Raw genomic sequence first — 27,814 nt, 5'->3', positions numbered from 1 at the left:
GGGTGAGGGTGAGGGGTTGAGGGTGAGTGAGGGTGAGGGTGAGTGAGGGTGAGGGGTTGAGGGTGAGTGAGGGTGAGGGTGAGTGAGGGTGAGTGAGGGTGAGGGGTTGAGGGTGAGTGAGGGTGAGGGGTTGAGGGTGAGTGAGGGTGAGGGGTTGAGGGTGAGTGGAGTGAGGGTGAGGGGGTAAGGGTGAGTGAGGGTGAGGGTGAGAGGGTGAGTGAGGGTGAGGGTGAGTGAGGGTGAGTGAGGGTGAGGGTGAGTGAGGGTGAGTGAGGGTGAGTGAGGGGTGAGGGTGAGTGAGGGTGAGTGTGAGGGTGAGTGAGGGTGAGTGAGGGTGAGGGGTTGAGGGTGAGTGAGGGTGAGGGGTTGAGGGTGAGTGAGGGTGAGGGGTTGAGGGTGAGTGAGGGTGAGGGTGAGTGAGGGTGAGGGGTTGAGGGTGAGTGAGGGTGAGGGAGGGTGAGGGTGAGTGAGGGTGAGGGGTTGAGGGTGAGTGAGGGTGAGTGAGAGTGAGGGTGAGTGAGGGGTTAAGGGTGAGGGGTTGAGGGTGAGTGAGGGTGAGGGGTTGAGGGTGAGTGAGGGTGAGGGGTTGAGGGTGAGTGAGGGTGAGGGGTTGAGGGTGAGTGAGGGTGAGGGTGAGTGAGGGTGAGGGAGGGTGAGGGGTTGAGGGTGAGTGAGGGTGAGGGTGAGTGAGGGTGAGGGTGAGTGAGGGTGAATGAGGGTGAGTGAGGGTGAGTGAGGGTGAGTGAGGGTGAGGGTGAGTGAGGGTGAGGGTGAGTGAGGGTGAGTGAGGGTTAGGGTGAGTGAGGGTGAGGGTGAGGGTGAGTGAGGGTGAAGGGTTGAGGGTGAGTGAGGGTGAGGGTGAGTGAGGGTGAGTGAGGGGAGGGGTTGAGGGTGAGTGAGGGTGAGGGGTTGAGGGTGAGTGAGGGTGAGGGTGAGGGGTTGAGGGTGAGTGAGGGTGAGGGGTTGAGGGTGAGTGAGGTAACCTGGCATGGTAACCTGAAAAAAATGTGGGTGTGAGCCATGTGAAGGGGTCTGCGGTGAGTGTGAGACCCGAAAAGGCAGAAGTCGGGAAGGAGAGGCTGCGGGTAAGGGTGTGCACGAAAGTGAATGTGCACAAAGGGGGCCATGCGGTGGGCGACCAAAGCAGAAGCGGCTGGCAGAAAAAGCGGGCCAAGGCCGAGAGTCCACTGGGTGCACGCGTCCTACCCGGAAATGACTGGGGGATAGGTGGGGAATGGCATGGTAACCTGTAAAAAAGGTGGGTGTGAGCCATGTGAAGGGGTCTGCGGTGAGCGCGAGACCCAAAAAGGCAGAAGTGGGGAAGGAGAGGCTGCGGGTAAGGGTATGCACGAAAGTAAAATGTGCACAAATAGGGCCATGCGGTGGGCGAACAAAGCAGAAGCGTCTGGCAGGATGGTGGTGCCGGAATAAGCTGTGCACATGTCAGGCCATGCTTCGAGTAACTTATAGAGATGCGGCTGACAGGATAGTAGGGTTGAGAGCAAAAGCGCCGAAGGGGCGCCTGTGTATATGCTGCTAATAATTAAAAAATGCATATGAGAACTGTATTATCGCAAATGATGGAAAAGATATCTCACCTGAAAGAAAAACAAGAAAGGAAACAAGACGGAGGGCATTGCTGTGGGGAGGGGGGGGAGGAGAAATGCACACGGCGGGCAGGGGAGGGGGCGGAGCGGGGAGAGCGGCATGAGGGTGTGAAGCAGCCGGGGCCTTTGAAGTGAAGCTGAGCTTCACTTCAAAGGTGTGGGAGGAGTGCGGCTGAGGGAACAGACGGCGATTTGGTGATGTGCACGCGCATTTTAGGTCAATGCGCTTGCGCATTGACCTAAAAGCCACGGGCACAGCACCAAATTGCCACAGTTAGGTAAACTTTGTTTAAAGCCCTATAGTCTCGCTTCTCTCAATGCGCATGCGCATTGATAGGTCACGAGACCTAAAAAGATGTTTCAGAAGGGCAGGACGGAAGAGAGTTGTTTCTCACTGCAAGATCTGTTGCAACAAAGCAAAAGGAACAGGCAGTTTTTGAATTACAACAGGTGGTAGACTAATCGGTGCGCTGTTGATGAAGATTGAGATGAGACAAAACATAAAGGTAAGCAAGTAGTGTTAGCATTAAGAGTCAGGCTGTGGACGTTAAGAGTCATGCAGAATTATGTTTCAATGACCTACCTGCCTTTACTGAACATGTGCCAGTGTTGATGGATCAATAACCAGCAACCAAGTGAAATGCAACAGAAGCTCCTGGAATGAGTCTTTTAGAGAACTACGTCTGAGGGACTCTAATCCCTATATGTAGTAGAGTCTGGACTTGAGGGACTATCATTAAGTGTCTAAAGAAAGGTATTTTTCTTCAAAGTCTGAAAATCATGGTTTTCAAGAAGCCCAACAAAATCTATGCTATGCCAATAACACACCTACCATAATGGTCACAAGAAGTAAAATTCTTAGAGGGGAATACATTATTTGGCACACAATACAACTTTGTGAGGACCTATGGACACTCAACATTTAGGAACAAGCAAACTATAGTTTCCTATGTGGGACGCAATTCTTTGTCTGGTATCATTCTCTAAGACAGATGTTTGCCTTAATAAGGCTCGTCAGCAGATTCTCCAGAGAAAAGCATGTGCCGGTTGTTGTATTCCTTTCCAATAAAGAAATAATATACAACAAAATTAGACAAGAACCACTTATTAATAGCTTAAAAATAATGGAGTTATATTGGGATTTTACAAATTTCTCAAGCCACCTCATTTTGTTGAACCGATGAGGTCTTGCAGAACAGAAAACAATTAATTCAGGGGTGCGATACAGATGCTCTACTAAACATATCAAATATAGCAAGACGTAATGACCAGTTCAGAACCATCATGTTTATTCAGGAAGTAATTTCAGAGTTGACCAGTATGGGACGACGGAAATATAAGCACAATCATCTAGGGCATTTATTGAGTGCTATGTTATGTGTATTTGTAAAGCACACTGTCGCCCCCTAGGGTATTCTAGTGCTAAGCACATGTGTGTGTACCTAGCCCTGCCTATTTGAGGTGGTTTAATTAAAAAGACAGGTCTTCTCCTTCTTGTGGAATTCTAGAGTGATGTTTCGTCAGCCCGAGTTCCTCTGTGTATCAGAGGACCTGTGGTCAGACTCTTGCCTTTGGGTTGCACTTGAGGGGAGCCAGGGTGTTGGAACTTGCTTTGATATAGCTGCTGATGTTTTTGATGGCTTTCAGCAAGTCGCTGGTGTGTTTGAGTCAGTGCTAGGGAGGGCGGAAGCTTTTCCAGCTGGGGAGGGCAGTTAGGGTGGTGGTAGGTCTGTGCTGTTGTGGGATGTATATGCTGAAACTGGGTGTGTGGTCTGTCCAGATCATAGTTGCTGGCTTGTTGACTGTGATCTTGCTGATTGAGGAGAGAATCAAGCCCAACAGGTGTCTGTCAATGTGGGTGGGTTTGTTAATGTGCTGGACCTTAAAGGGCCATATAGTTTGTGCCAGTGTGGTCTTCTAGGTGAAAGTTAAGGTCTCTGAGAAAGATGAAGGTGTTGGCATTGATGATGAATGGTGAATTGAAGTCAGTGATGTCACTTGTGAAATTGGTGCAGGACCCTGGTGGTCTGTATACAAGGGTTACACCCAGAATATGTCTATTTAGTCCACAATAGCTTCTTCACATCCCCCAACTACCAAACCAAGTGTCCCAGCTTACAACATGGAGCAAATTGTGAAGCTGCTTATTCTGCTACAACTACAGCTGAAGAGAGCATAAGACAGCAACGCTGATTCTTAACTTTACTGGCTCTTTATGCATATTGTAGGGCAGGTATGTTTTATTTAATTAATTTAAATACTTATTTTACCTGCTAACCACTTCATCTAAATAATGAAGCAACTGATTTTGATCCATGATAAAACTGAACTGAACACCCCACCTACAGCACTCGTTGGTGTAGGTCTACCACTTAGCAGGTAAATGCTTTGTTCACAGCAGTACTAATTACTTGGACCCCTGTTCATAAGCAGGGCAGGAGAACCAGAAGGTACTGTCCTGCTTGCATTTGGCGTGACAGAGCTTTGCCAACAGAAATATCACCCTGACTGCACTATGCAGGAGTACACTTCACGTTAAATGTGGATATTGGATGAAGAAACTCCTATGAATTTTCCTAACAAAGATTGCAACAGGTACCTTGAATCTGCCCAGATTGTAGCACCGTAGTTCTTTTTATAGTTCACCCAGACTTAAAAAACCACTGCCTTGTAAGGTTAAAAAGAATAGGGAAATTCCTCACTGGTATTACCGTCACACAACATCGTAACTATTATGTACTCCACTTTAATCACACCTGCACTGATGTATTGGAAACTGGTAGTAAAAATGGGGAATTTCATCCAAGTAATATAAACCCCCAAGAAGGGCCATCAGATCTCTGATAACTATGTAGCATCTGCCTTGTTTATGGGAAAGGACCCTATTGTTTCATGCCTAAGGTAGTCTCACTTCTGCATCAAGTCTTAAGCTGAAAACCAAAATGACCAGTTATCAGTTCCATGCATCCTGAATCCCTCTAACTCGCCAACTATCCCAACATAGGACCCAAAATGCCTGCTACTCAACTGCAATCAGCAGGCAAACCTGCCACGGGCATAGCTGAAGCAATCAAATCACTTGAACTTGATACAGCTTTACTAACCTAAACATGGTTAAATGACTCTTCTCCCCTCTTGGATATCCTACAACTCCTGAACCACAACATAAAAAGACTTCACTGCCCCGAAAGACATGGCACAGGTGTAGCTGTGATTTTTCGCAACTACCTCCAGATCCATTCTGTTCTGGTATCTAACTTAACATCCTGCGAATGCATGGGAATCAAGCTTTTTACATCAAATAGATCACTGGCAAAATTACACCACATTACCACCCACATGGGGGTAAAATAGCCTTTCTTAAACAAATTATTGAAACAATTTCCGTTCACTCCATCCACCACCCAAATGCCATCTTCCTAGGGGACTTCAGACTCCACTGGAACAATGACCATGATCTGTTAGTCTCCACTCTAAAAAAAACTTTCCACTGATCAAAACCTTGTACAAACCTGCGCTATACACAAACCAAAGGGGCACTACTGGATCGCATAGTATCCAAAGGTGAGATGCTAAACATCAAATCCAAAATCCCAATAGAATGGTCAGACAACTACCAGATCATAGTAGTCACAGAACAAACACTTAAACTGGAAGGTCAACAACTCAAAAGCAAGCATGCGGTCAGAGACATGAAAAACATAAACAAAGACATTCTAGCCTTATTATGATAGAAAAAAAACCTTATCCCTCCAGAGGAAGTACAGGATGTGAATGCACTTACTGTTCACTACAACCAGACAATGTTAAACATAATGGGTGAGGTAGCACCACCCTGCCTGAAAAGAGTCAAACAAATAGTTTCACCAATGGTACACCCAGGACCTAAATGATACAAGGAGGAAACTGACATTAGGAGAAAAGCACTGGAGACAAGATCTCTCAATAACACATCAATGGAAGATATGTCAGAATAAAAATCAAATACAAGAAGAACATTTGGAAAGCCTAAGCATGACACTTTAGGTTGCAACTACATAATACTAAAAACTCGCCAGGCAAACTCTTTAAAATAGTGAAACAACAGTCCAGCGTCGAGTACTCCGCAACCATTAGCAACTCCTTGGTTGAGGGCAGAGGCATTCTCCAATTTTTTTCGAAGAGAAAATAAGAAATTCAAATCGATGAAGAGTATGAAAAGAAGTTCAGACTCATTCCTCATCCCCTGAAATGACACAGTTTTCAACAGTTCCCAAATTAACCCCGACCTAAGAGGTCCAAAAATAAAGCCACCTGGTGTAAAAGGATCGCAGTCATCTGGTTGCTCCCTTTTGGAAAAGAAAATCACTGAAATCCCAAAGCTTGTGCTTTCTCCTGCTCAAACCCCAAAATATGGACCTCTCTACCACCGGAGACTCTGCTGAACCCACAGACCAGGGATTTCAAAAGAGAGGTCAACAGGATATTATTTAATATATTCCTCCCAGGTGGAATGAGCCCTTGAGTCAGCAATGTAAGCACACTACAACACTTGGTAATCTACAACACAGACCAGCAACATCTTTGCAGGTGAACTATGATCAGACCATGAGGACAATGAACCTAGTAGTGCTGATGCAACAAACTTTCCATAACGTGTGGGCGGACAAAGCTATCTTACATATCAATGAGATGCTCCTGTTGTTTTGTAAGATGTTTCTTTTCTTATGTATGTAACACACCTGTCTTTGCTCTGTACAGCACTGTAATACCTTTGGGTCGTGTTTGTGCTTTATAAAACTCTCAAAATAAATAATTAAAATAAAATGCTCTCAGTCTTGATACACTTCATCTGTATTCACGCTACAGGACCCAACTGTAATGGCACAAATCTATGTAACTTCTTATTTATTTATTTATTTATTTATTGAGATTTGTAAAGCGCACAACTACCATGGGGTGTCTCGGCGCTACGGACAGCAGTGGATAGATGACCCGGAAAGCGTTTATTGACTAAACAACCAAGTTTTGATCAGCTTTCTGAAAGTAAGCAGGGATTGACAAGATCTGATTTCCAATGGGATGGTATTCCAAAGTTTGGCCGTGGTGATCACAAATCTTCTGTAGCCCCAGTTTTCGTACGTGGGACCTTTAGCTGTAGAGTAGTGGATGACCGGAGTGCTCTATTGGGCGTGTGAATTTTTAGATGATTTATTAAGAATTCGGGTCCATTTTTACGAGATGCTTTAAAGGCAATGAAGAGTGTTTTGAACTTTATCCGATTCTTTACTGTCAGCCAATGATAGTTCTTGATAATGTGGGAGATGCCTTTGAATTTGGGTGTTCTTGAAAGAATTCTAGCAGCTGCATTCTGAACTGTTTGAAGTTTTTGAATGACCTTTTTCCGAGCATTCGCAAACAGTCCATTGCAGTAATCAATAGAAGATATCACCAAGGTGCTGACTAGCGTTTTACCAGCGTTCAGGGGAAGGAATGGCAGAAGTTTTTTAATCATGCGTAGTTTGTAAAACGCCGTCGAGGCTACTGAATTAGCATGTGAAACAAAGTAAAGTTTATCGTCAAATGTGACGCCCAAGTTCCTGACCTTGGTAACTGGGATGGGTGGAGGGCCCATGGAAGGGGGCCATCACGTTTGGCACCAGCAAGAAAATAGTTTACCAAAGGTCATGACCTCTGTTTTCTCAGAATTTAATTTAAGGCAATTGCTGGCCATCCAACTACTGATGGCAAGCATGCCTCCCTGAAAATTAGCTGCAATCCTTTCTCCATTGTTGTTTATAGCCAGCACCAGCTGGGTATCGTCGGCATAAGAGGTAAGGCCCATCCCATGAGCCTTGATGACTCTGGCTAGGTCCGACACATAGATATTAAAAAGTGTCGGACTCAGGGATGAGCCTTGAGGGACCCCACATGGTAAAGCCAGTTGGGCAGAGTGGAATTTGCCCAAGTGAACTGACTGAGTGCGGTTGGACAAAAAAGATTGCAGAAATTATTTGGCCTTGTGCTGGATGCCCAAGCTAGTGACACGGTCGATCAGAATAGTATGATCGACCGTGTCAAAGGCCTTTGAGAGGTCCAGCAGAATGAGTATTGCTGCTCCTCCCTGATCCATGATAATTCTAATGTCTTCCAACGCTTTTATTAAAGCAGTCTCAGTGCCATGGCCTTTACGAAACCCAAATTGGGTCTCATCTAGGAGATGGTGATCCTCAATATATTTAGAGAGTTGGATATTAATGAGTTTCTCTACGATTTTGGCTGGGAAAGGTAAGCTAGCTATTGGCCTATAGTTTTTTGGTATCTGCTGGGTCCAGGTTGGATTTTGTCAATAGGGGTTTGAGTATAGTCTTCTTCCAGATGGTGGGGTAGATTCCGGAGGAGAACATTCCATTAAAAACGTTGGCTCGCACAACAGCCACCTGCTCGGCAACTGGTGCAAGTGCGTCAGGTGGACATGGGTCATTTGCTGAACCTGACTTTATGGAAGACATTGTCTTGAGAATTTCTTCTATTTTGACATTTTCAAATTGTTTCAAACTGATTTCTAAAGTAGTGTTGATCAGAGATTGATCAGTCAACTTGGAATGCGATGCAAATTCCGAGTATATATCGCTGACTTTGTTGTAAAAGTAGTCCGCTGAGGAATTGCATAGTGATTGAGAAGGTAAAGTCAACTGGGTAGAGGTGTAACCTGATAGTTTAGATACTACCTGATAACGCTTTTTATTAGAGTTTTTTGCGACTTGAATTTGGGATACAGAATATTTGCTTTTTTCTTGTATAATCATAGATTTATATTTGGCTAGTTCATTTTTGTAGGGGAGTTTATCTTCGCTGGTATAGAGTTTGCGCCAATGCCTTTCCCTTTTTTTACATACTCTTTTGTTCCCTTAATATATCGGTGAACCACGGGGCTGACGGGGTGGTTCGATTTTTGGAGAAGGATTTACTTGGTGGCAACAAATTAAAGGCATTCTGCAGCCAGTTGGTGTAATTGGCCACAGCTAGGTTTAAATCTAGAGAAGCATCTGGTCGAGTGGAGGACAACTGAATGTTAAGTGAATGATTGTCTACCTTTTTCCAGGCTTTGATTACATCAGGCTTATCTATGCTGGCATTTGGGAGAGGCTTGCTATAAATGGGTATGTCAAATATTATAGCATAGTGGTCTGTCCATACTAGGGGAAGTATTTCTTTGACAATAATATTTTGGTTATTCGTAAAAAGGCCATCCAACGTATGACCTGCTGTGTGGGTGGCTTTGTGCACTCGCTGTGAGAGGCCTACTGCTTCTAAATCACCAAGTAATAATGTGGTGTCTTTATCTGTATCTTTTTCCAAATGGAAGTTGAAGTCACCTAGTATTGAAAAGGTATCTTCAACTATTGTGGAATCAAGAAGGTTGCCTAGGCCCAAAAGGAACTCTGTTCTGGGGCCTGGGGGACGGTATAGTAGTATCCCTTTGAAAGTTTGGGATGGGGTAAGCAGGATCGAGAAGTACAGGGCTTCGCACATAGAAGAAGGAATGGTATCTATTTTGGTGTTAAAGTTGCTCCTAAAGATTATTGCCAGGCCGCCTCCTTTTTTTTCTCACTCTATCTTGTTTTAAAATTGAATAATCGTCAGGCGTGGCTGCTACGAGGTCTGGTCCGGATGAGAGTTCTGTCCAGGTCTATGTTATGAAGAGGACATCAAGTTGATAATCTATGATTAGCTCTGCTATCTCGTCCTTGTGGTACCTAGGGAGCGAGCATTAATAAGGGCAGCTGTGATCTTGTCAGTATTATTACTATACTGTGAGAAGGTGACGCCTGGGTAAATAGAAGGTTTATTCGTACAGTGTGAGCAGGGTTTAGATGGGGTATTTGCCTCTGTCTCTAACCTCTAATATGTACAGGCTTTATTAGTAGGTGTGCATAATTTAATAAGTTTGGTGCGTGAATATTGTATGTTCGTAAGTTTTTGAGGCGTCGGACCAGGGGGGGAGGCCCTGGGCCCGGTCCAGGCGCGGACGGGCGCAGATGGGCTTGCCTTGGGCGCGCGTCCACTGCGCGTGCGCATTAGTTCTGGCCTAAATAGGGAGGGTGCGCCAAAAGGCTGGAGAGCTAACCCCTTGGACCGGAAATGAGTGTGTCTCTGAAGAGCCCTCCGCGCAACGGAACTTGCCGCGTCGGACCGGGGCGAAGGAGACCAAGGAAATACTTCTAGCAGGTATTTAATCCAGTAAAAACAGTTTCTTTCTCAAACACAGTGTAATCATTTTTTTTTAAAGAAGATCTTACGCGCTCACGCAGCTAACAGGTAAATGGAGGATTTGCTAGATTGCATGCATTACCAGGGACCATTTCTTCCACTATTACATATACATCCACCATCCATTTAGAGCCGTCGAGATTAATGAGATTCAGCTATCACAAGCGGCAGGTCTAAAACTGATTACTGTGCATGTGAACTTAATATAAATTATAGATACGCTGCCTCTGGGGAAGGTAAACCTGTAATTGGAGTATCATACCATTGCCCATTACCAGAGCCTTTTACAGTAGTCAAGCAACTAAAGGACTGCAGCAGCTACTGTGCCATCCACTACAGTGGCAGTGCAAACATGGCTTCAGCTTACTACTACAGCCGGACTGTAACAGTGCAAAACATGCAATGCAGCCTGTCTAAATAAACCCTTTTGACAGGTAAAAACCTAATTCAATAGAGATGTCAGTTTGTTAATAAATATTAAGGAAACATTACTTTTAGAAAGTTACCTTTCCCATGTCTGACGTTCCTGGAGACTAATTTGCATTGGCTCTCTAGCTTGGCCCAGCCAGTGATTATCCTTGAATAGGTGTAAAATGCCAACATTCAAGCGAGGGAAGAAAGAGGGAAATGAAGTTTGTAAATCACACTCCTCATATACAGTGTCACAATCAAGAGAGAGTCCACCTCGAGTCATCTAGGGTGGGTCCACTGAATATACACGGACAACACCCAGATTATTGTCTTAATAACCAGAAATATCCAAGACACTGCATCTAGGTTTTATAAGTGCATGCAACAGATCAGTAAATGGATTCTGGAAAACTGCTTGAAGCTGAGTTTAGGGAAGACTGAGGTTCTGCTTTTTGGTCCCATTGTCTCCTTTTAGACACCCAACTGGTGGCCCCATGAGCTGGGAATTCTGCCCACTCTAGCCACAAAGGCCAAGAACTTAGGTGTCATTTTTGACACAAAATTAACTTTCACATTAATGCGAACTCCTCTTCTATCTTCATTTTTAAAAATAGTAAAAAAATCTGCCTATCCATTCCTCAGACCCTGCAGAAAACTGTAGTCTCCACCCTCATCCTATCCAGACTGGACTATTACAATGGCTACCTTGTCGGCCTATAGAAGGGTCTTTTGACCAGACTTCAGGCTCTTCAGAACGCGGCTGCCCGACTACTGTTAAAAATTCTCAGGTGGCAGTCCACAAGTCCAGCTCTTTTCAATCTCCACTAGCTCCCTATGAAGAAGTGGATTGATGTTAAAGCCCTCTGTAATGCCTTCAGGGCTGAACATAAGGCCTTCCCTCTTATCTGCAACGCCAGTTTTACTGGCACACCACTAAAAGAGAGCTTCTCTCCTCTTCAGCTAACCTATTCAAAGTCTCAAGGCACCGACTCGAGTGGTGGGGTGGCAGGAGTTTTGTCTCCAATACTTCCCAACTCTAGAACACCCTGCCCTCACACCTGAAGTCCTCCCCTGATCTGCTAGCTATTAGCAAAGCACTCAAAACTTGGCTTTGTAAGCAGTAAGACCACCCGTCTCGTCTGGCGTTGATTTCTATCTACTTACACTTCCTAAATTGGGCAACTCTATGCTTAGAGTGGGCAGCACCTAGACGCCTCCGGGCATTAGTTTGCGCTTTACAAATATAATATCAAATCAAATAAAAGATGTATTCCTTAAAGGAACTCTCAGTTACTGAATGTTATCCAGTGACACACTTCACCATAGAGTTCTTCCTGACCCTCTGAGGGTCGGGCCATGCTGCGACCTCTTTCCTTACAAAGGAGCACTTTTTGAGGAAAAAAGTGTGGGATCTATATCAGGTAATCTTCAAAATTGGCCAGGCGGTCCCCAAATCAGTATTTATTTTCGGAACCGCCTGAAAAGGTTATAAACTGGGGGAACTGGGCTAGACAGAGTTACTTTCACTCCTTGGCCCTTTATTGTGAATAACGAGTTTCTGCCACGTACCATAATCAGTATGTCTCAATTAATACCTTTTTGGGAAAGGGCGGCTGGTTATTTATACAGACCAAGCCAAACACATACACCTGAGGATAAGAAACATTTAGTCACAACAGGGGACAACGAGTATGATCCAAAACATGGTTCTAGTACAATCTGTATCAAGCGGAAAAAACAGAAAGGTACTGTGTGTGCTGTGAGGCCATAGCATTAAAACAGAAGCTGGTGCATATGTCAGTGTCTTCTACGCAAATACAAACAAAGTGAAAACACTGCAAACACAAGCAATACATAAGAGGTTTAATGCATACTACAGAAATGCACATTTACGGCTAGTTAATATAAGCGCCTACTTATTTAGTGGAAGTCTGGTGCCTTAAAGGGATTTTCAGGGGGGGTAGCGTGCCCAGTAGTGTCACACTGTAGGGAGAATTGGTACTGTAAATAGTTTGCCATAGTTGGTTTTGCCTGTACTACACAGAGGCTGTAAATGGCCATGTACTCACGTCATCGTGGGTCCCTACTCAGCCCAAGACCTATTCACCTCCTCCAGAACCTGCATGCTACTGATTGCAGGACTGAGCAGGGATCAAATACACCCTCAAGTTCCCCGACTGATCCAAAGAGCCTTCCAGGAGTGAGCTGCTCAAAACACTTTACCACGCACCTTAGAAGATAGCTGACGAGGATGGAACCAATTCCTGATTCCCGGGCAGGCCCACCAAAATTTAACATGTTGCTATATTTGTTTAGAAACTAAAAAACATGGTTCTCAAGGAGTCTGAAAGGTACAAAAAATGACTAAAAAACTAATAACACCTAAATGTAAAAACATTAGAAAATGTTAGAAGTGCACACAAACATAAAAATACCACCAAACAGATAAACTACCTGGAATTTCTGGTAGAGGAGAAGACACCTTGAGGTTTTGGCTAAGCGACAGATTAAAACATTAGGCACATATTGGCAAATAAAAACGGATGAGATTTGTTGAAGATAAGTGGATAAAATAATGCTGAGTAGCTGAAGTGACAAAAAAAAACATTGGTCCTGCTAAAGCTGTGTGTATGTAGTCCATACACACAGCGTGGTTCTCATTCAAGGAGGATACTCTCTGAGTTGCTAATGTTTTCCAATTGTTCCAAAACAACCCAATTCATATCATTAATTGTGCAAGGGTGTCTAATAAAATGTGTAGCTAGTTTGTAGTTTTTCTTTTACAACTTATGTAACTGTGATATTTGCAGATTCTGTAGGAAGGTGAAAACAATTAGATATTTCAACAATTTCGATCACTGATCAGCACCCTGGATACATGCATGATCTTTTCTGAGACAGTCATGCAATGGCTCACACCCAACCTCACCAACCAGATTCAATTTGTATAAATCTGAGTAACTGTGTCCAAGACTCCATCCTCTCCCCATCATCATTGCAGCCTATTTACAGATAACAACATCAAAATCCACCAATATGCCGAAGACACCTAGCTCTACCTCAAAATAAAAATCAAGGCCATGGGAATGTATAATAGGGTAGGCATAGGCTAGAAATACTTATTAGGTTTGAGGTGAATGGAGCCGACAAGCCAAAAGACCGTTTTTGGTCAGTCCTCTGCTATCTAGAAGAGCATCTGGGAGAGTTCCTCTCATGATAATGCTAAAGCAGACACTGCAGAGAAGTCAAGGACACACAATATTACCAGTAGCTACCAAATGGCTCTACCATATTTGATCTAGGAATATTGGAATTTTGCTAGGAAACTATTTAATTGATTATTTCCAGTGGTGTAATTGTTCCCTATAGAAGTGCCTCTTTCTCAACCTTTTTTAATTATTGCACCAAGTTTCCTAAGGCTTCAAACACCAAGCATAACGTCTAGTCTCAAGACATATTATTCAGGTTGATAGAACCCAATACTCTCGACACAAGTTCCTATTTGATTGCTAGTAATGGTATAAGAACACTGAAAGAGTGACTCGAATAACAAGTTTTATGACTCAATTCTTCAGGTCAGGTTAAACAAATCTAGACATCAGTTTTGTAACATGTTGGTGGCTCGATTGGGGCACTACAAAATACACCAAAAAGATGTAAATAAGCCCTTAAGAGCCTTAATGGGCGCTCTTGGCCAAAAGCAGTGAAAAGAATAAATGAGCCGCTCCCAACACTCATTTATCATTCATTTTTGTATTTTCTTATTATTATGTGTGTCTTGGTCCTACCCGAGACACTCACAGTATAAGTAAAGTTGGGGACCACGGGGGAGAGGGGGGACATCACAGCTCCAGCAGCCACTACTGGATGTCCCACCACCACCCATCCTGGGTGCCAGAAGGAGCCAGCCATTTTAAATATTTTTATCCGTAGGTGACAGGGTGCCAACCCCCTCCTTCTTTTTTCGGTCCCTGCTTCACAGATCACCCCAAAACTTTCCAGTAAGCAGCTGTTGTGAATGAACTTTTCAAGTGTTGTGAATATTTATCAAAAGGCGGCAAAATTATCAGCAAAACAAAATACTATATCTACAACCCAGTGGCAACCACCACCTATACCTATACCTTTGCCTTATCTATACTTACCATATGTGGCAAAGGCATGAGTGATGAAGACATGGGTAGAAAAGACTAAGTGGTAAAGATGTTTCCATGCAAAAATGTGTCTAAGTTGCTTTTGGTTTCGACTCATTTCAAGTCAAACCCTTTACTTTATTTGTAACCAAAAATATTTTAGAAAGCATGATTTCTGCATACAATTACACAGTTCAGAGTAGATATTGCTGGAAAAGGACAAAATCGAGAATATACTTAGTAGAGAGACAGAAAAAGAGAGCAAATGGTTAGAGGCAGGTGAACCTAGTGTCCTAGAAAGTAAACATTGTGGAAGAACTAAAAAAGAGGGATTGACTTTGCAGTGTGGAAATACCTTTGATGCTCTGAATCCATCCAAAAGTTGCATGATTGAAGGCGGAAATGCAGTAGGCTGTTTACAGTTCTCTAAAAGTCCATTTTGAATACCAGTAGACACCCAATTACTATTCTGTGAGGCAGCATCACCATTTCCTCTTGCATTACTAGATAATGAAAGAAGACCTCCATTCATGTCAGATTTGTTGATAGGCTGAAGCGCGGGCTGATTGGAGACTTCATTCTCAACATCACTCAGGTTCTCAAACGTTTCCACATAAGGAATGGAGTCATGCTTGATCCGCTGAATTGTGCTCTTAAGTGGGGGATAGTATAATTCCACCAACTTTTTGCAGAAGCGATTGAGGGGAAATCCCACCACATTCAAGAAGTCTCCATGCACATATTCAACCAACATTCCCCCGAGTGCTTGAATTCCATACCCACCAGCTTTGTCCCTGTGAATACAAAATTAACGTTATGAATTAACACAATGGTGGGAGTGAAATATACAATTTGAAGAACTGAGTAAAGTTTCTATGGGCTAATATACAACTGCTGCACAAAAAACCTCTAATAATGAATTACTTTCCCCTATTTACTGGCATTCATATTTTGTGTTTATCCAACTTTCTAGTCAAGGTATTGGTCTATCATTCTGTGGATGCCAGTTTCCACGTCCCAATCATTAACCTGGCTAAGGTCTAGCATATGTGACCATGATCCCAGCTCTTGTTTGTGTGTGTCCATTTACATGCCTTATGCTCTGCTCCTCCTAGTGCCCAAGCTGCTCCTCTGCCTACCCCTTCTGACCCCTGCATCACCAATCTCCCCTATCTCTGAAACTTTCACAGACAGTGGCACAATTATCAGCCCATGTGTTTAGGGATTGGAAAAGTACGATTTTTAAACTAGTTGAAGAGTAATGATTCCCTCCTCATTCCACTACAGGTGTAACTCCGTTTAAATTACTTCGCAAGAAGAAATCTTCCACTTCAGGTTGCACATGTTGTGTAGCTGCACCCTCCAAAGGTGAAAATGACTGTTGCATATTCTCCTGTTGAGAGAGTGGAATTACTTTTGTGGGTATGGAGATTCACTCGGATGGGCCTATACTTCCTGTTTGTGAAGTATTGGGGGGCGGGGGTGTTGGGGATTTGTTCATGTTCTTGTTTATGTTTTACAGATTTGATGCACGCCATTCTCACTACCCATCTGACTTACCTAATTTTCCGCCCTAGCGCACCATGAGTGATTCCTTGCCCAGAGACACAGGCGATCAAGTCCATGTAGTGTCTTGGAATGTGAATGGCTTTCTTGATCAGATCAAAAGTTGTGTAGCCCTGAAATACGCTTGGAGGTTAGGGGTGGATGTTTTGCTCCTCTGGGACACTCATCTTATGGGTAGTAAGGTCTCCTGCCTGGCTAGGTTTGGCTAAACTCAGGTTTTCCACTCTGGATTTATGAGGGGACGAAGGGAAATGAGTATCCTAATAAAAACAGAGTTCCCTTACAACATGTTAAGTCCTGAGTGTACACGGATCTGATTGGTAATTTATACAGGAAACTCCTCACCTTTCTCAGTGTCTCAGCCCCCTTCCCCTGACCACTCTTACAATATTAGTAGGTTAGGATGATTTTATTCCACATAAGTAGCTCTTCCTACAAAAAAAGTTCGAGGCCCCTGACCTGAAACAATCAATCCTGGACAAACAATGGGACAAACAATGAGATGACCTCTGGGGGAAGATCCGTAAAAACAAATTAGTCTTCCCCACAGGAAATCCACCTTGAAATTCATGTTCCAATGGTACTTGATGTCCATAAGACTCTCCCAAGGGTCCTTCCCACACTAAACATGTGCTGTAGTTATCATAAAGAAACTGGCACCTTCATATACATCTGGTGGTCCTGTTCCATGATCCAAACATATTGGAAAGAGACCCACACGAGAGTTGCACTGGGGCACCCCTTCCCAGCTGAACTCACTACCCTGATTCGTGAGATCAAAGCTGCCAGCCTAGGACGCATGACCCATGCAGACAGAGGATTAGTGCACTCAATGATGGGAGCAGCTAAGCAACTCCTTGCACTCTTCTGGAAGAAGATGGAACCCTCCCTTCTGGTGCCCTGGTTCTAGACACACTGCAAAATGCTTGTTATGGAACATATGACCCACCAACTCACCCACTTTGAGATGAGATTTACCTACCTCAGGCAACCACTAGCTGAGTATCTCTTCAAGTTGGAATTTCTCTGATTCAAACCTCTTGCTTAAGGCACTACACTTTTTTTACGTACAAAAGATCACTCCTTGGTGGGGTGGTGGGGGAGGGGTGGGGACATGAGAGCTCCTGGATTACCCAAGTGCAAAAAGCTTGGATCCACCAACAGCAAAGCATGACAAGGTGATTTTGGCTATGTGCCCTCCGGCGCAGGTTACCCTGAACCTGCCCTTTATGTGGCCTCCGGCGCAGGTTACCCTGAACCTGCCCTTTATTTCCCCAGAAGTGATTGAGGAGGAGCTTCTCTGCAGATCAGAGGCTATCTGGACTTTCCCCCAGTCCCTTAGGTATAGTATGTTTTGTTGTACGTTGTGAAATACCAAAACCTGACTACAACTGTCTCTGTGCTGGCAGAATGGCTGGACTCCGCTTTATTAAGTCTCTCTGCCCGCTCTCCTATATCATGGCTTTTGAAGGCGTGGTCGTATCTGCATGTTACTTTACTGGCAAACCTGTTGTTTTGGATCAATTAAATCATCAATAAAGATGTTTTAAAAAGACAAAAAAGGGGCCATATGTACTATGAGAAAAATCCTAAAAAAACGTTGCAAATTGCATCCAGACATTTTTTGACACAACTAATTTTGCAATGTGACCCATATACTGATCGGTTGTGTTGCACATTCTCCAGCTACAGATGATCACAGAACACCCTTCCTAATGAATAATAATAACCACCCCTGTGATTGGTTACAAACACAAGTAACATCAGACAACAAATTCCCCCAATAACTATAAATACTATCATGTCATTAATGTTATGCACACAAAAGATTCAGCCAGTGTGTATCACTCTTTTTTCTTAGCCATATTGCACATTTGTAGTGTTAGCACATTAGACCAAATAGGTAAAAAGAATGAAATGCACAATGACGGAACAAACAATGAATACAAGCCGTACTGAAAAAAGTGTAATCTTTTTCTTTAATCTTTTTCATTTTTCTGTTTCAGTTTACTGAACAACCAAAAAACAAACTACACAGGAAAAAGAGATGGAGGAATTACTAAAAAGACCATCAACTTAAATAGGGGAGGGAACTACTCCTAAATTGTGTAACAAACTAAGGCAGAAAAATTAATGCAATTACCGAAAAAAACAATTTCATGGAGAAGTTCAACTTGAACGCTTATGTGCAAACACTATTCCTCAGGGACTCCAAGTGAGTAATGTACCAGTCATATTTATTGATGACCCGGAACAGATAAGGTAGCTTTGGTAGCATCAGAACAAAATGCTACAGAGATTGGATGTTCCTGTCCACTAATGGCTTCCAGTTTTTTTGGTGTTATACGTTCTGCTGTTTTGAACAAGTGGAAGAGGCTATTAAAAGGAACACTACAATTTCAGATTCTAAAGACCTCTGGCAATGATTGATAAAGAAGATAAGTGATTTCAACATGAACACAGAGAATCAAAAGCATAAGAAGTTGCAAAAAGAAAGACATGGTCAACTTCTCTTTAGAATCAGTAAATCCTTACCTTAAAAAAAAGATTACTAATAACAATTAGAGAACGCTAGAATATTTCCACAAAAGAAAGGACGAAATAGAAAGAGATTTATCAACTTCTCTGAGAGCTCTTCATATCCCAATATAATCCAAGGAGAAATCAGAATGAGGAAACAAACAGAGGTGGGGAAACAAATACTAATCCAAATCTGAAGAGTCTTAACAATAATGAAACCATTTTTCTGTAAAAGTAATGTCTTTTGACCCAATAACTCGACGAGACTTTGTAAAGATGCAGCTCGAAATATTTATGTTTTTAGGCAAAATAAGGTTAAAACTATTTTGTTGCTGATAATGAGAATCTTTTCCCACAAAAGACCTTCAACTTTTTACCCAATGACGAAGGTGAAACATGTTGGCTCGTATATGTACCCGAGGAGTGTAGGCTCATCAATGGAAAATCTCTTCATTTACTCTATATAAAAAACACACAGAATTTGCAAAGACGAACTGGAAATTCTAATTAAAGTGCACCACGATTTGGAACTATACTAAGGGCAAATAATTTAATGACGTAGGATATATGCTCATTGGACACTGTATACTATGAACAAATTCAGAAATGCCTTATATTCATGTCAAAAAAAGTCATTGACACAAAAGATTTGGTGATTAACACAATTTACTGTTTATCCCTTTATTTGTGAGTCTGATTCTTTTTACCTATATGGTGTAATGTGCTGACAATTTAAAGATGCTATGCCTAAAAGAAGAATGATTCAGAAAAGGGGGTGGTGATGAACAGAGTGTCTGAATTAAGCAGACCACTCTTATCCAGTCCAAAGATCAGGGCTTGATCCATCACCGTTATTTAGCTCACTGCCCCATCCCAGCTCAGAACCTGGCTATATGCAAATTAGTCTGTCCCTGGCCCAGTGCATCATGGGAACAGGGCAGACCAAACTACCAAGCCAATTCTTCACCAGAAAGGAGACAAGCTTCCGGGGACCGGTTTCTGCCATTTCAGGCGTCGTCGGCCCGGCTTGCTTGAATCCTGATGGAGCAGTGAGCAAGGGACTCATGTCTGAGTATACCCTTCCACGCTTATGGTGGACAAAATGATTCAGAAAAGGGGGTGGTGATGAACAGAGTGTCTGAATTAAGCAGACCACTCTTACCCAGTCCAAAGATCAGGGCTTGATCCATCACCGTTATTTAGCTCACTGCCCCATCCCAGCTCAGAACCTGGCTATATGCAAATTAGTCTGTCCCTGGCCCAGTGCATCATGGGAACAGGGCAGACCAAACTACCAAGCCAATTCTTCACCAGAAAGGAGACAAGCTTCCGGGTACCGGTTTCTGCCATTTCAGGCGTCGTCGGCCCGGCTTGCTTGAATCCTGATGGAGCAGTGAGCAAGGGACTCATGTCTGAGTATACCCTTCCACGCTTATGGTGGACAAAATGATTCAGAAAAGGGGGTGGTGATGAACAGAGTGTCTGAATTAAGCAGACCACTCTTACCCAGTCCAAAGATCAGGGCTTGATCCATCACCGTTATTTAGCTCACTGCCCCATCCCAGCTCAGAACCTGGCTATATGCAAATTAGTCTGTCCCTGGCCCAGTGCATCATGGGAACAGGGCAGACCAAACTACCAAGCCAATTCTTCACCAGAAAGGAGACAAGCTTCCGGGGACCGGTTTCTGCCATTTCAGGCGTCGTCGGCCCGGCTTGCTTGAATCCTGATGGAGCAGTGAGCAAGGGACTCATGTCTGAGTATACCCTTCCACGCTTATGGTGGACAAAATGATTCAGAAAAGGGGGTGGTGATGAACAGAGTGTCTGAATTAAGCAGACCACTCTTACCCAGTCCAAAGATCAGGGCTTGATCCATCACCGTTATTTAGCTCACTGCCCCATCCCAGAACCTGGCTATATGCAAATTAGTCTGTCCCTGGCCCAGTGCATCATGGGAACAGGGCAGACCAAACTACCAAGCCAATTCTTCACCAGAAAGGAGACAAGCTTCCGGGGACCGGTTTCTGCCATTTCAGGCGTCGTCGGCCCGGCTTGCTTGAATCCTGATGGAGCAGTGAGCAAGGGACTCATGTCTGAGTATACCCTTCCACGCTTATGGTGGACAAAATGATTCAGAAAAGGGGGTGGTGATGAACAGAGTGTCTGAATTAAGCAGACCACTCTTACCCAGTCCAAAGATCAGGGCTTGATCCATCACCGTTATTTAGCTCACTGCCCCATCCCAGCTCAGAACCTGGCTATATGCAAATTAGTCTGTCCCTGGCCCAGTGCATCATGGGAACAGGGCAGACCAAACTACCAAGCCAATTCTTCACCAGAAAGGAGACAAGCTTCCGGGGACCGGTTTCTGCCATTTCAGGCGTCGTCGGCCCGGCTTGCTTGAATCCTGATGGAGCAGTGAGCAAGGGACTCATGTCTGAGTATACCCTTCCACGCTTATGGTGGACAAAATGATTCAGAAAAGGGGGTGGTGATGAACAGAGTGTCTGAATTAAGCAGACCACTCTTACCCAGTCCAAAGATCAGGGCTTGATCCATCACCGTTATTTAGCTCACTGCCCCATCCCAGCTCAGAACCTGGCTATATGCAAATGAGTCTGTCCCTGGCCCAGTGCATCATGGGAACAGGGCAGACCAAACTACCAAGCCAATTCTTCACCAGAAAGGAGACAAGCTTCCGGGGACCGGTTTCTGCCATTTCAGGCGTCGTCGGCCCGGCTTGCTTGAATCCTGATGGAGCAGTGAGCAAGGGACTCATGTCTGAGTATACCCTTCCACGCTTATGGTGGACAAAATGATTCAGAAAAGGGGGTGGTGATGAACAGAGTGTCTGAATTAAGCAGACCACTCTTACCCAGTCCAAAGATCAGGGATTGATCCATCACCGTTATTTAGCTCACTGCCCCATCCCAGCTCAGAACCTGGCTATATGCAAATTAGTCTGTCCCTGGCCCAGTGCATCATGGGAACAGGGCAGACCAAACTACCAAGCCAATTCTTCACCAGAAAGGAGACAAGCTTCCGGGGACCGGTTTCTGCCATTTCAGGCGTCGTCGGCCCGGCTTACTTGAATCCTGATGGAGCAGTGAGCAAGGGACTCATGTCTGAGTATACCCTTCCACGCTTATGGTGGACAAAATGATTCAGAAAAGGGGGTGGTGATGAACAGAGTGTCTGAATTAAGCAGACCACTCTTACCCAGTCCAAAGATCAGGGCTTGATCCATCACCGTTATTTAGCTCACTGCCCCATCCCAGCTCAGAACCTGGCTATATGCAAATTAGTCTGTCCCTGGCCCAGTGCATCATGGGAACAGGGCAGACCAAACTACCAAGCCAATTCTTCACCAGAAAGGAGACAAGCTTCCGGGGACCGGTTTCTGCCATTTCAGGCATCGTCGGCCCGGCTTGCTTGAATCCTGATGGAGCAGTGAGCAAGGGACTCATGTCTGAGTATCCCCCTCCACTCTTATGGTGGACAAAATGATTCAGAAAAGGGGGTGGTGATGAACAGAGTGTCTGAATTAAGCAGACCACTCTTACCCAGTCCAAAGATCAGGGCTTGATCCATCACCGTTATTTAGCTCATTGCCCCATCCCAGCTCAGAACCTGGCTATATGCAAATTAGTCTGTCCCTGGCCCAGTGCATCATGGGAACAGGGCAGACCAAACTACCAAGCCAATTCTTCACCAGAAAGGATACAAGCTTCCGGGGACCGGTTTCTGCCGTTTCAGGCGTCGTCGGCCTGGCTTGCTTGAATCCTGATGGAGCAGTGAGCAAGGGACTCATGTCTGAGTATACCCTTCCACGCTTATGGTGGACAAAATGATTCAGAAAAGGGGGTGGTGATGAACAGAGTGTCTGAATTAAGCAGACCACTCTTACCCAGTCCAAAGATCAGGGCTTGATCCATCACCGTTATTTAGCTCACTGCCCCATCCCAGCTCAGAACCTGGCTATATGCAAATTAGTCTGTCCCTGGCCCAGTGCATCATGGGAACAGGGCAGACCAAACTACCAAGCCAATTCTTCACCAGAAAGGAGACAAGCTTCCGGGGACCGGTTTCTGCCATTTCAGGCGTCGTCGGCCCGGCTTGCTTGAATCCTGATGGAGCAGTGAGCAAGGGACTCATGTCTGAGTATACCCTTCCACGCTTATGGTGGACAAAATGATTCAGAAAAGGGGGTGGTGATGAACAGAGTGTCTGAATTAAGCAGACCACTCTTATCCAGTCCAAAGATCAGGGCTTGATCCATCACCGTTATTTAGCTCACTGCCCCATCCCAGCTCAGAACCTGGCTATATGCAAATTAGTCTGTCCCAGGCCCAGTGCATCATGGGAACAGGGCAGACCAAACTACCAAGCCAATTCTTCACCAGAAAGGAGACAAGCTTCCGGGGACCGGTTTCTGCCATTTTCTGAATCATTTTGTCCACCACAAGCGTGGAAGGGTATACTCAGATGTGAGTCCCTTGCTCATTGCACCATCAGGATTCAAGCAAGCCGGGCCGACGACGCCTGAAATGGCACAAACCGGTCCCCGGAAGCTTGTTTCCTTCCCAGTACAAGAATTGGCTTGGTAGTTTGGTTTGCCCTGTTCCCATCATGCACTGGGACAGGAACAGACTAATTTGCATATAGCCAAGTTCTGAGCTGGGATGGTGCAGTGAGCTAAAAAACGGTGATGGATCAAGCCCTGATCTTTGGACTGGGTAAGAGTGGTCTGCTTAATTCAGGCACTCTGCTCATCACCACCCCCTTTTCTGAATCATTTTGTCCACCACAAGCGTGGAAGGGTATACTCAGATGTGAGTCCCTTGCTCATTGCACCATCAGGATTCAAGCAAGCCGGGCCGACGACGCCTGAAATGGCAGAAACCGGTCCCCGGAAGCTTGTTTCCTTCCCAGTACAAGAATTGGCTTGGTAGTTTGGTTTGCCCTGTTCCCATCATGCACTGGGACAGGGACAGACTAATTTGCATATAGCCAAGTTCTGAGCTGGGATGGTGCAGTGAGCTAAAAAACGGTGATGGATCAAGCCCTGATCTTTGGACTGGGTAAGAGTGGTCTGCTTAATTCAGGCACTCTGTTCATCACCACCCCCTTTTCTGAATCATTTTGTCCACCACAAGCGTGGAAGGGTATACTCTGATGTGAGTCCCTTGCTCATTGCACCATCAGGATTCAAGCAAGCCGGGCCGACGACGCCTGAAATGGCAGAAACCGGTCCCAGGAAGCTTGTTTCCTTCCCAGTACAAGAATTGGCTTGGTAGTTTGGTTTGCCCTGTTTCCATCATGCACTGGGACAGGAACAGACTAATTTGCATATAGCCAAGTTCTGAGCTGGGATGGTGCAGTGAGCTAAAAAACGGTGATGGATCAAGCCCTGATCTTTGGACTGGGTAAGAGTGGTCTGCTTAATTCAGGCACTCTGTTCATCACCACCCCCTTTTCTAAATTAAAAGAAGAATAGGCATGATGCACAAAGTCTTTTTAAGGGTGTAAACAACCTGATTAGCAGAACCAAACAAAAAAAGCCCTTTTGCTGTGTATGAAACCCAAATTTGCAACTCCGTGACATGTTACCAAATTGCATTTCGGGTTTGTGACTACAAACTGAATCATTATTTAGAAAGGTCATGTTTAGTGCGTCCATTCCAACTAGCGTTTTGCAGTAGTATGTATTAATCTTTTGCAACTGAATTCCGATTGCAAAACAATTTTTTTACCAACTACTAAAAGGTAGTAGTAAGGCATTCGCAAACCTTAAGAATGATGAAAATAATATACCGATTTTTATGTATTTTTTTTTTAGAGTAGGTAGCGGCCCCATGGACCATTGCCTACTTTTAAAAATGTTAGTTTTACTTGCTCTTTCTTTCTTTTTTTTTTTTTTTTAACACATACCACTTTCCTTTAAGGAAAATGGATTTTATTTTTAAACAAAATTTGCTTTATTTAAAAGCAATCACAGACAAGGCAACCATCCCTGTGGTGGCGGTGATTCCTAGTGGGTCACAACTAACAACCTACCCCATTGATATTCATGTGGTAGGTCAAAATGCGACCCACTATGAATCGTTGTTTTGAAAACTGAACTATTAATACATAGGTCAGTTCACAAAATAAAACAATGGGCGCAAAAATACTGCTAGCAAATTGTGTCCAGTATTTTGTGACCGATTCTATGGACTCTGGTCCTATTTCCTTTGTGTACATAACATTTTTTACATGATGGGATCTAGGATTATTGGAGGCTTTTGTTGACTAGTAATACATTTTTAATCCCTCTCCCAGAAACCACAATGGACTCAAACCCCCTTTATTACAGGAAAGTAACAGAACGCCACCATCCCTGTGGTTGTTGGTGTGGATTTAAAAAAGAAAACAAATGTTTCCCATTTCGAAATTCATGGGGTCACCTGTGAAGTCACCAAAATGACTTACAAAGTTGAAGGTGTAACTAACTGGTCAATTCTTTGCGACTGCAGCCGCAAACCACTACTACATACTACTGTGAGTCAAAACTAAAATTGGACACCCCCTCCAAATTTAAATTCCGAATGGATCACAGCTAATTTTGCAAGTGGAAAAGCCTTTTGCACTGTACACTGTATATAACACTTTTGCATTCGAAAAACGTCTGGTTTTGTTAAATGCACGAGTTAAGAAAATTAAAGTGTTTAGTACATCGGGCTCTAATTACAACCATGTAAACAAAAGAAAAACCCTTGTGATCACGTTGCAGCCACAGAATAGGCTAGCACTTTTTAGTTATTGATGGGCACTATAATTTTAACAGTTGTTTCATTTACCTTTGAATAAAAAGTGCTTTCTTCTTTGAAGATGTAGCATTGGTTGGATACTGAATTTATCAAGTGTTTTTTTCTCCATCTGAATTTCTACCCCCTACCACCACCTACAGAAAGCTTTGACTAGGCAATTTACCTATCCTTGATAGTCATTGCCCAAAGGCAGTAACTTGGTAATCCAACTGGCATGAAATAGTATTAACGGCCATGGAATACCAGTGATAAACAACAGAACATACACAGTCTACGATCCAGGAATCTCCGACTGCCATTTTACTCCTCAAAAGGTCCTAAGTTATTGCTGCACCTATAACTATTAGTCTCTGCACAGGTACTACAGTAATCTAAAGTTTCAGAAACTACAGAAACATCCTTCTGAAAATCATAAAGTATCCTGTAAGTACTTACATGGGCTCTCCACTGTGAACGTATTCCCATAGCATCTCCTCTGACAAATCTGCAAACTTGACTTTTGTCTCTTCGTAAAAATCTAGGACTTCTGTTTCTACTTGGTTACCTAAAAAATATAATACTGAATAAAATGCCAGAAAAAGGCTTTGATAAACAAAAACATATCACCTATTAGAGGAAATCATTTAATGAACTAAATAGGTAATTGCAATTACTGTTAAAATCCGTCTTGCGAGACCTGAGGTAGGCAAATGTTAGTAGCAATTCTTGGTCTGAAATAAGTCGGTTCACCATGTAGTTTTACCAATGTGGTTAAAAAAATTAGAAACAAACAAGTCCCAGTAAATTTTGTTTTGAGACAAAGGGTGATTTTTGGCTATTTCTAATTTCTAGTATTTTATTTTAATGTGCATAATATTGTAAATATGGTTAGCATTTTACAGTTAACTGCCCTTTTCAAAGTCAAAAGATAACTTTATTTCGATTGAATTTACAATCATAAAAAGTACGTTTTAAAAACTTACAACATTATAAAAATTCACTGTGCACATTAGCTTCTAAGGAAGGCATTTTACAGGTAAACACTAACACTCTATATACAAGGATAATAGCACAATAATCAATAAAAAATTCAATTTGCTCATTTGCTGCTAAGGAAGGCAGGTATTTTACAAATAATCCCTAACACTCTTTATACAAGAATAATAGCACAGTAGTCAGTAAAATCTTAGGAGACAGTTGCCAATAGCTGAGAATGAGTTTTCAAACAGGCTTTGAGGAAGCAGGCAACAGTTTTGGCAACGTACGGGGTGTCTAAGTATTGAAGTGCCAAAAGAGCCGGTCTACATCTTCTCAAACCTAAGTGCCGGAGCAATGGAACCAGCCAACGTTTCCGCGGGGATTTATAAAAAGCGCAGAAAAAGGTTACATGCAGTGTTGACTGGCGAGTAAGACCGTCACAGGGGCAGTTTGCTAATTCTCGTGACCAGTCTAAGGGCACCGGCAGTGAGACAAGGCGATAGAATACATCAAACCGAAATCTGGTTAAAACATATCTCTCATGGTTTGACAGAAAAAAAGACAAATAAGGTTGAATGCCATAAGAACTTTGGACCATCGTTAGACATTTGACTTTTTGACTAGTTCAGAACACAGGCGAAGATCGCTTAAGTGATCAGCACATAGCTTTTTCAATGATTTTCTAGATATGCCCAATAGAGATTCAGGGTCGGTGAAATATGCAGGGTGGTTCAAATCTGTCAAAAATTTTGATACATATAACAACCAAGGAATCTTTTTCCAGTGGGACAAAGTGAGACAGTCAGATATTAATGACCTAGTTAGGTGACATTGCTCCTGGGTCCATATGCGGTGCCATAGTAGAATCGGCTGGTATCTGATGATGTCAGTCAGATACTCCCAACCGAGTTCCACATGGGCACCGTAAGTAGGAGCACTACGGGGGAGGGCTAATATGTATTTCAAAAAGTAGTTTTCTATGGTTTATAGCTCGTCTGCAGACACATAGCCCCAGACTCCAGCCCCGTATGTAGCCACGCTCATGCATTTAGCTTGGTAGATCTTCAGAAGCACAGTAGGAGCGGGCTTACCCAGTTTCCTAGAGAACGAAGTCAGTGCTGATGTTGTGCGTTGAAACTGCAGTTTTTTGCTGGATATGGCAGGTTTCCAGGACAGATGATTATCAATAAGAATACCTAAATAGGGGTAGGTATTAGCAGTTTCTAATCTGGTCTTCTGAATAAAGAGAGATTTACATTTTTGGGCTCTCTTCCCAATGTTCATGACAAAAGTCTTGGACTTATTGACTTTGAGGCCAAGAGAAGACATAAAGTCACAGTATTTTTCTAGTTGGATCTGAAGTTGATTGGGTGTCCTAGCTAGGATGACTGAATCGTCTGCATACAGTAATGCAGGGATAGGGCGGGTGCTTATGCAGGGGAGATCTTTACTGTCAACCAGCATCGCTTGCTCCAGTCCATTAGTATAGATGTTAAATAGGAATGGAGCAAGGACGCATCCCTGCCTTACGCCTTTTTTGATGTTAAAAGATTCAG

General features: G+C 43.6%; 1 protein-coding gene across 4 annotated transcripts in view; it reads right to left on the bottom strand.

The window, feature by feature from the left end:
* The window catches only part of ASMTL (acetylserotonin O-methyltransferase like), a 221,177-nt gene that overhangs the window by 81,025 nt on the left and 112,338 nt on the right, over positions 1–27,814 (bottom strand). For all 4 annotated transcript variants that reach the window (XM_078658086.1, XM_078658088.1, XM_078658085.1 and 1 more), the window contains exons 7-8: positions 25,737–25,845; positions 14,760–15,198 (exon numbers count right to left, since the gene is read on the bottom strand). In XM_078658086.1, coding sequence (XP_078514212.1) covers positions 14,760–15,198; positions 25,737–25,845 — 548 coding nt within the window. The remainder of the gene's footprint in view (positions 1–14,759; positions 15,199–25,736; positions 25,846–27,814) is intronic.

The sequence above is a fragment of the Lissotriton helveticus genome, chromosome 8 (genome assembly GCF_964261635.1).
Source record: "Lissotriton helveticus chromosome 8, aLisHel1.1, whole genome shotgun sequence".
In the NCBI taxonomy this organism is placed as follows: domain Eukaryota; kingdom Metazoa; phylum Chordata; class Amphibia; order Caudata; family Salamandridae; genus Lissotriton; species Lissotriton helveticus.
Note: the sequence above shows the minus strand (reverse complement) of the source record. Positions and strands in the feature narration are given on the sequence as shown.